General features: G+C 34.1%; 1 protein-coding gene across 4 annotated transcripts in view; it reads left to right on the forward strand.

Annotated features, from left to right (window-relative positions):
- The first annotated feature begins 957 nt into the window (after positions 1-957).
- Positions 958-9,831, forward strand: part of LOC101496664 (uncharacterized) — an 11,564-nt gene continuing 2,690 nt past the window's right edge. Inside the window, exons 1-14 of one of the 4 annotated variants that reach the window (XM_027334937.2) lie at positions 959-1,432; positions 1,508-2,007; positions 2,193-3,317; positions 4,560-5,129; positions 5,218-5,289; positions 5,435-5,515; positions 5,912-5,949; positions 6,066-6,153; positions 6,229-6,378; positions 7,364-7,555; positions 7,637-7,716; positions 7,817-7,886; positions 7,962-8,063; positions 9,635-9,740. In XM_027334937.2, the coding sequence (XP_027190738.1) occupies positions 1,093-1,432; positions 1,508-2,007; positions 2,193-3,317; positions 4,560-5,129; positions 5,218-5,289; positions 5,435-5,515; positions 5,912-5,949; positions 6,066-6,153; positions 6,229-6,378; positions 7,364-7,555; positions 7,637-7,716; positions 7,817-7,886; positions 7,962-8,063; positions 9,635-9,740 (3,514 nt within the window). In that variant the 5' untranslated portion in view covers positions 959-1,092. Of the gene's footprint in view, positions 1,433-1,507; positions 2,008-2,192; positions 3,318-4,559; positions 5,130-5,217; positions 5,290-5,434; positions 5,516-5,908; positions 5,950-6,065; positions 6,154-6,228; positions 6,379-7,363; positions 7,556-7,636; positions 7,717-7,816; positions 7,887-7,954; positions 8,064-9,634; positions 9,741-9,831 lie in introns of those variants that run through there. The other 3 variants (XM_004502047.4, XM_004502048.4, XM_027334938.2) reach the window with 3 other exon arrangements.

Here is a 9,831-nt window from a genome sequence, read left to right on the forward strand (position 1 = left end):
ATGTATTGTTCATTATATTTATGTGTGAACAATAAATTTCTTTTATGAAAAAAAAAATTTCAATTATTATTTTTAGTTGCTTAGACATCTTTTTACGACACATATATAATTTTATATCATTAATCAATTTGAATACTTCATTAATCATTTATTTATTGTATATTTTATTAACTACTAAAATGCAGAATATTAATCATTTTAAAATATTATATTTAAAATGATTAATGACATATATTTTAATGATTAAAGAGATATATATTTAAAAAATAGATAATAACATGCATTTTAATAATTAATAAAATATTTAATGTGATTAATGATATATATATATATATATGTTGTGTTAAAAAATGTTTTTTTATTTATTTTTTTAAATAGATTTTTCTTTTTAATTAAAAAAAGAACAATATTATCAATATATACAATGACTATGTCAAAAGTTTTATATACACAATGTCTATGTCAAAAGTTCTATTCTAGTGACAACTATTATTAACATGAGAAATAGTGGTCTATAATCTTAAGTTCAGAGAATTTTTTCCCTACCTAAAATGATGTCAAGGGTATACGAAGGATGATTGGGCAGTTTTCAAAATGCTAAACACTGTGATGAGGTAATTTTAATTTAGATTTAATTATAATTTTATATTTTATTTTAGAATTTGATAATTTTATTTTTTAGATATTATAATATGTTTAAAAAATATGATATATAATATGAGTATTTAAAATAATTAATATATTTGTAATTTTGATAAATTTTGTAAGCGTTTAATTTTTGTAATTTAACTAATAATATATAAATAAATAATATATTTAAATAATTTTATATTATAAAATAATATTTTGAAATATGTTAAATAATAGTTTTTTAAGTTTAAAAATCTAGAATAGAACTAAAATTATGATTTTTTAAAATAGAAGAACAAATTTAGACAAAATAATATTTTAATTTATGAAAGTATACACAACGGCGCCGGGGGAACTCTGTTTGAAACCGAAGGGCACTCAATAATTGCAATTTTCCCGCACAAAAGTTTGCACTGAGAAACTCCACACATTGAGGAGAAGAAGAAGAAGAAGATAGCAGCAATGGACCCTTCCAACAACACTGAAACTGAAGAAGAAACCATTGCCTTCAAGAGGAAACGTGCACGCCGCGTCAGCTTCGCCGACAATGAAATCACCTCCGTCCACATCTTTCGCCCCGACGACGACCACTCCTCCTCCTCCTCTTCCGACATCCGCGTCGAACCATTAGGCCTCTTCCGCGAACTTGGCGGAGACAGCGACGACGAAGACGTCGTCCGCCATAGAAACCCTATCGACGACGCCGCTGAACCGGTCGATCACAGGAACTCCTTCCTTCAACCAATCGGCTCCCCCTCTCCCGGCGGCAGCACTACCACCGCCGGCGACGATGACACTGATGGTGAGTCCTAATCTCATGTAGCTAACTGTGTCAATTGTTATCGTTTTCACGTTTCTCAGAAATTCGTTTTTGCAGATGATGATTTTCGCGGTCCTGTGTCTACTGATTTCATCCGACCGGAACGTTTATCGGACTCCGGTGTCTCAGACGACATTACGATGGACTCAACAGCCTTCTCAATGCATTACCGGAGTATCGCCCGTTCGGAATCAGGTGATCTCAAGACACCGACTAGGTTTGACGCTACGATGACAACAGTCGGTCAAAGCAGTGGCACTCCGGGGAGTTACATGGAACTCACTAAACGTGAAAAGAAGGTGCTTCAAACGCCGGATTTGGTGGCGAGCAGTGGCGGGGACTCTGATGACATGAGCATCGAGGGGGAACAACGGAAAACCTATGATTATGGAAGACTCTCTCCTAGTTTAGTTGCAATATTGGCACAGGGAAGCAGTGATTTGCATAGTGTTTCACCATTAGGTTCAACGGCTAAACATTCACCAATTACAAATCATATGGAGGTTTTACCCAATAATAATACTACAGTTGCGTCTGCTTCCGAGTCTTCAACCAAGGTTAATAATCTTTTAGGTCACTAATTTCTTTGGTCATTTGTTTTCAATATTTTTAGGTGTTCATTGTTTATCATGATACTGTTGCGGTTGTGGATTTGTGGCTATCCTTATATATGCTATTACATCTGTTGAATTGTGTAAATGCATGGTAATTGATAAGTCATGTTTGTTATTTTCATTTTCAGAACACTAAGGAGTTTGTTAATGATGCAACTCTGGTAGCTTGTAAACAGTTGGATTTTGCTAAGGCTTATAGAGGAACCCCGCCAAAGATGAATGAAGGTGATAAGTTAGAATTGGCTGCTAAGTATGAACTTGGTTTCTGCGAAGGCCCCATTAATGAGAGCAATTCTAATGACAGAGGACAAGTGTCTGGCTCTAATCTTAGGTCTGATCAAGTAACTAGAAATCATCCAGTACATGCACCACTGTCACTATCTGCAACAAAACTAGTAATTACGGGTTCTCCCGATTCATTCAGAGGTACTGGAAATATAACTCCCTCCTTAAAGCAATTTGGTTTGCTTGTGCCGGAGGTACATGTTGCAAATAGTGCAACTTTGTCATCCTTACGGAAAAGCATTTCAAAGCTGAGAACTCTTGAAAATACTCCCAACACTTGTACTCTCATAGAAGGAAGTGAGAAATTGAAACGTAGGTTATCAAAATACGCCCCAGGGACTTCTTTTTTTAGTGAAAAAGATTTTCAATGCAAGCAAGTTGAAACTGTTACTGTTCCTTTGGAGGACCAGCCGACTAGTTTAACTCTAGAAAATAAAATTCATAGAAGTTTGATCAACACCGATGACCATGTAGTTGATTCTTTAATAAAGATTAGCAAGTTAAGCCAAAATGAAGAGATTGTGGCCACCAAAAGGGATGAAGATAATGTTTGTTTGATTACGGCCGATGTTTCCCACAATGATGAAAATCTTAAGCCTGTGGATATTGGCACTTCTACTTCTCCCTTGCTAAAGACTCATATAACAAGAGTGGCAGATTTTGACCTGGCGGATAGCACAGTTGAGAAAAGAAACGGCGAAATTCTAACCGCTACGCATGGCAAACCTTTTTCTTCCCCTGTAAAATCATTTGACCATCATTTATCACCATCTGTAGAATGTCAAAGTAATTGCCGTGGTGAGTTGAAGCAGCTAGATCTGCATAATGGAGCTGTTAATAGTGCTTTAGGACAAGCCATTGAATACGACAAACCCACAGTAGCTAAAAAATTGGATTTGTATGATGTTGAAAGCAGTGAACAACCCAGCTCACCTTCTGAGGATGCACAGGTCAGCAAATTTACCAAGGTGACTATTTTTTGTTTAGTTATGATTCATGCTAGTGTAAAAAGGAAAATGTCACTGAAACCTTTGCATATCCATATTACTTCAAGAAACATTTGGAGTCATTTGCTAAAATGATTGGAAAAAATATTCAAGTTTGATTCCAAATATGGATATTTAATTCATCTGCTTTCATGGTTAGTTCTCTATGGCATGACTTTCAGATTCAATTATTAAAAAGATAGAGATTTACTGATACATTCTTGCTTAGATATTTGTCTATATTCTTAATTTTAATGCTCCACTTCTATGGTTGTGTATCCGTAAGTATAATTATGTTTTAGGCTTTTAGCAGATTCATGTTTTTCTATAGTTTTACATTCTCATTATTATAACATAAAACGGCATACTCTAAAATTTGCTAAACTACCTAATCCGATGTCTACAGCATATTTTTCCTTTCCCCTAAATTTAATTTTGCTTAGAATATATAATAAATCGGTAAATGAAAACCTATATATATATATATATCAGGACTTCATTGACAATTACACTAATAGATGGAAAAGGAAGGAGAAACTAGAAAAACAGCATCAAAATCAAACTTATAGCTGAGGGATTCATGTTAGGGGAAGTAGCTACCTTGCCAAATGATACATGAAATGAAAAAATATCAAAATTGAGGAAGTGGCTCTAAATTCTTCTTTAGTTTCTGCTTAGATAGAGAAAGAATTTGGTTCTGTTTAAATTAAGGATGTTGGATCTTGCCTGGATTAACAAATCCTTTTAGGAATAAAACAACCTTCATGCGAAAACTGGTGCAATAATAATAGTAATAATAATAATCTATTAAATTGCACTATATGTCTCAGTTATGTAGGGTTGTCCATGAATTGCAAATTTCTGTACCGTGTAATTTGAAATTTGGAGATATTGAAATTGTAAAGCTCGTAGTTTGCCAATGAAAACTTTACTTACCAGCCAAATTCTTTGAAATATTTGGTTTGAGCTCAGTTTTTAATCATTATAATTTGTAAACCCTACTTCAGCTTGCCTTATTTTGTGTAGACAAGTTAAAAAATTTATTGTTATGTTTGTTTATAAAATTAAAATTTGGATTCTTGCAAAAATGTATGGGTAAAGGTGTGTCTCCAGAGATCAAACATTGCTTTCAGTAGAAGACTAATTTTTCTTTCTTTTATGATGTTGTTCTATGCTTCTGAATTGTTATTGATTTGACACTGATTTAATGCTTGGATGATTTAGAGTGCATTGAAGGGAAAACCGGCCGGGAGTCCTTCTAATAGATTTCTCGTTCTGAGCAGTCCTACTCAAGAAGTAACAAATGTGTTGCCCTCTCCGCAAGAGCCTCCCAGTGAGTTGTTCCACAGTAATATCCGAGACTTGTCTCACAGGATTAATTCTGATGGTCACGGTGTTGATCTTGATAACGATGACCATCCGGTACTCCAAGTAGCTCAGAGCCCTCTTACCAAAACTGGTATCGAGGTTTCTTCTGGGAAGAAAAGGAACTTGTCTCACAGGATTAATTCTGATGGTCACGGTGTTGATCTTGATAACGATGACCATCCGGTACTCCAAGTAGCTCAGAGCCCTCTTACCAAAACTGGTATCGAGGTTTCTTCTGGGAAGAAAAGGAAAAGTGTTGAGATACTAAGTGATGGAAACAATATAGATAAGACAGGGAGGATTGACAGAAGTCCAGAGGCTCATAAAAGTGGGAATGGAGAGCTGCAGTTTGTTTTGGAACAAACGGGTTATATGAGAAGTGAAAGAGAAAATTTTGGAGATCAGAAGTGTAATGATTGGGATCATGTATGGTTACTGCTTTATATTAATAATTAGTTAGAATTTTGTTGTTTTCTTGGACGTCTTAAGTCTTTACTTTTCAATTATCTTGCAGATTCTAAAAAGATTCTCAGCCAGCACAAGACAGTTGCTTTCTCCATCATTTGATAAGCTAAATTTGAATTTGGTATGTTCTAATATATGGCTGTAGAATTAGAAAATAATAGCATTCAAATAAAATTGTGGATGTTGTTGCTTACTTTTTTTATCATTCACAAATATTTTATCATTGATATTTATATGAGTAATTCATTTTTGCTCTCAATATTTAGATTGGCAGGCTGGAAGATATTTTGGTTCGTCTGCAGAAAGTTAACAAATGGGATGTTCTTTCGTCTGAAATTCATTCTCAGGTCTGTTAGATCAGATAATCAAATTTACTGCACTTCGCTAGTTATATTATATCATGAACAAGCTTATATTTGTAGTGATTAGTACACATTACTTCCTCTAAACACAATATCCAAGGGCCTATTTCCTATGAGACAACATTGTCTGTTTTCACTTATAATTAGAAAAAACCATCTTGTTTTCAATTTATTTATTGATTTCAAGGATCTGTCTAGGTTACTGTGAAAATAATACTATTTTTTCCATTCCCTATACAGACATTTGATAATAAACGATGCAATTTTGTAAAAAAAAGTGCAAATGGGAAATGAAAACTAAATACTTTCTCAAAACAAACTTGTTCAATGTTCGTAATTTTTTCTCTCCTATTGACATGGTTCTTGTTTTTCTTTCAGAAGAAATTACCCGATCCTCTAAATATTCCCAAACACAAAAGGTATGTTTGGGCTGTTTGACTAAGTCACTATGTGGATTTTGTTGTTTCAAACACAAGTTTATGGAACTGATTTTTTTTTTATTAGTGGTTGACTATGTTAAGTATCCCTTTTGAAGGGCTGTGGAAATGAGAATGTTGCTGTTTAATATAGCATATGAGAGGGCCAAGCTACAATTAATGAATGTTAAGCGTGAGAGATTACTGGTATTCTCTCTTACACATCGGCATTAGTATTTAGCAATACTTACTTTTGGTGATACAGACTTTCATTATGCACAGAAAAAAGTACAACAGTTGAGTTCTGGACTTCAAGAGACTCAGATGATGAAAAATTTCATGCCATGTTCAGCGAAGAGTGGACCTGTTGACATTCAAGCTGATGATAGTCATAGCAATACAAGATTTTTAAATTCCCAAGGAGAATGTCAGGTATAATTCTGTGTGTGATTTATTTTAAATTTACATTATCACGATACACTTTCCATGCTATATCTGATCTGCAAAACCTTGTATTGGTATCGGAAATACATTGATGAGAGAATTACACTGATTAAAGGTTACTACTTTGTCTTCCTTTGACTTTATTTGCTATAAGAGGAGTTAGCAATATCTACTCTTTTTTTTTCACTTTGGACAGAATACTCAACATTATACTTACAGCAACTTTAATTTAAATGTATTTGAAGAATGAAAAACCACATTCTCTCTCCGCACACTTCAATTCCCTTACTACACAGCATGTCAATCTTTGATGGAGCATTCTTACACACCCAGCTCTCCAAGTCCAAACACAATTTTGTCTCCATATTTTTGTCGTTAATGGAATCTTGGATCTCAGATCTGCTAAAGTTTTATCCTGTCAAACTCACATTAATTCAATATATATAAGTTGTTAGCTGAATTGGTGACCCACTGTTTATTAGCAGAAATAGCGGTGCTATAGTTCTATTACGTAGAGTATTTTGATGAATCTTCGATGAAAACCGTGGTGCTATGCAGATTCCTCTAAATGGCCTGCAGCAGCCGCTATAGCATTTGCATCCACAATAGTAAAACTTAAGAGTCACAGCATATGTGCTGCACTTGACTGATTTTTATGATAGTAAAACTGAAAAGCCACACTCCACTCATGTATAATCAAACTGTAACCCTTTTGATTAACTATTCACGTTTCCTCCATTTCTAGTGAGTCTTCGGGCCCATTACTCATTTATTTTTATATATGGACTTTACATCAACTGAGAAATGCCCTGTTCATCTGATGAATGAACTTCCTCGCGTTTGCTTTGCATGATATATTTTCCCTTGCATGTCCCTAATTTCTGTTTATAGTTTATTGGTGCAACCTGATTATAAAGGTTCAATATGTCGTCCGTTGCATTTCAATTGGCTGCGTTTTATTGGTCAATGCTAGGTTTCTTGCAATAAAGTAATGGAAATGAGGCAGGAGCTTGAAAGTTTGGATCAGAAAGCAAAATCTTTAAGTGAATTCTTTTACAATTACTACAAGATGGAAGGGGATCAAAGCTGTACCAACATCGTAAAATCTGTTCCTGATTATTTGGAAAAGAGGATGTCTTACAAGTTGGTATTCCAGAATTTGAAGGTGGTTCGGTTGTAGATATGGTTCTTATCTTTTTACAAGATAACATTTCATTTTCTGACAAACATCTTATTTGTTACCCAGTTGTGGGATATTGAAGATTTTGAGCGTAAGGATGATTATCACATAATTATTCTCAACTATTGCGGATATATCATCCAAAGGTTATCTTTGATTTGTTTCTTTTTTTAAGGATTCGAACTCAAGTGTATCTTTTGTGGCATACTGATTATCCAAGTGCCTATTAACTTTGATGGAATGTAGGTTCACAGTAAATGCTGGTCTATCAAGCATTACATTATCAACTAGCTTGAATGACGTGAATATTGGAAAGGTAATCTGGTGGTCAATTTATCTGCTTTACTATCATATATATTCAATATTCTAATGTTATACATTTAGTTTTCAGACCTATCCGAATATGGATGCTTTCTCTGCGTTTGTGTTTGCCTTAACTCAACATACCACTAGCAAATGCGCAGGTCGAATCAGTATGGCACATGAAACACAGGTAAGTAACTGTTTTTTATGCTGATTTTCTTGTAACATAGATTTCAAGTAACCCAAAGCCTTGTCACATCCACAACACCACTAGAGCTTCCAGATGCTAGCCCACAAGTGTGTGGGCTGTTATAAGCGATGAAAAAAAGACAAACTGGTAGAATAGGTATTTTGTAAATTGGACCTAATTATAGACTTAATGGGTTATGAACAAAGGTTTCACGGTTTTGGAGGCTTGGACCAGCTTTTGATAACTACTTTACTTGTTGAACTAGTTGTTCACTTTGTTCGCCTAGACCATGTTCCTATGGTGTTTGAAATGATGGGGCATCATTGACAACAATTGTGCCGTAAGTACTGCAAGAAAGAGAGTAGGTTGACGGAGTCATGACGTCATTCTTGCCCCTGGCCTGTAGTTGGCTCATCATGCTCCCAAAAGTGGGATCCGGAGGGAAACTATTGTTGAACACGTGGAAATTTATTTGATTGCAACACCCCTGATGATATGGTTGAATATGAATGTGGTGGCATTATTGGTGTTAGGATAGAAAGGAAAAGTTGATTAATTGTAGTTAGACAGCTAGTTAGTAAGGGGGGATTTGTTAAATAAATTAGGGGGTTGGAAGGATGGAGCGAATCATTCTTTAAGTTTTATAGTTTTTTGTAATGGAGAAACCTTCGAGGAGAATTCTATTCTCCATTTTCGGTTTAGTTTTCAGTAATACACTTCTGCTCCTAACATTAATGAGAAAACTACTTGTGTAATAATAAAATAATAAAATAATAAAATGAAAGATGGGCACTAGTCCTAAAAAATCATCTTAGATATTTTAAATATTATAACATGCAATAAATGATATTATGATAATCTGAGATATTTCTATGATATTACAAAAAATCATTTTAATAATACTGTTACTTTTATTTGAAGCCTCCATAAAACCTTATGGTTTTAGAAAGCATATTGTGTATCCAATGATATAATTATTTCTAAAGTTGGTTTTGTTTTTACTTGTGGCAACTACAACTATTGAAAGATGTTTATCAGCTATTAATTTTGTGAAAAATGGAATGTGCAATCGTATAGAGGATGAGTGGTTGAATGACGTGTTAGTTACATATATAGAAAATGATATATTTGATAGTGTTGACAATGAAAAATTATTGAATATTTTTAGAATATGAAATCTCGTAGAGGACAATTATAATTTGTATAAGCTATTATTTATTCTGAGTTTGTTTAGTTATTATAGTTATGTATTTTGTAAAAGTTAGTAATATTTTTCCTTAGTCTACATATATGTACTATTTTTATTGTCCCCATAAGAGAAAATTTATGGATCCACCACTGCTAATAGGGTTTACTCGTGTACATATGATGAACATGGACATCTGATAGTATAAGGATGTTACATGGTTCTTTATCTTCCCAAGGATATTCTGTATCCACCTGCCCCCCTAAATTCTATGACGCTATTTCCAATTATCTTTTCTATTATCCTTTTGTTTCTATTTCTTGGGCTCAAAGATTTCTTTTACAACCTCATTGTGTGCTGTAGCTGACTGGCTATTTTATGCCAGATAACAGGTTCAATTCTATGTAATTTGCTAGATGTGGTTGAGGAGGTTCAGTTAGCTCGGATAGAGATTAGAAATTTGGTCCAAGCTAAGTTCAATTCTCATTCAGGTAAGCAAATTTCTTCTGCACTTGAAATATTAAACTATGAGCCAATGTCTTAAAAATCAGATGGGGTGGTCAGTGAACCAGTGAAAGAGTG

This window comes from Cicer arietinum, chromosome 5 (assembly GCF_000331145.2).
Source record: "Cicer arietinum cultivar CDC Frontier isolate Library 1 chromosome 5, Cicar.CDCFrontier_v2.0, whole genome shotgun sequence".
NCBI classification, from domain to species: Eukaryota; Viridiplantae; Streptophyta; class Magnoliopsida; order Fabales; family Fabaceae; genus Cicer; species Cicer arietinum.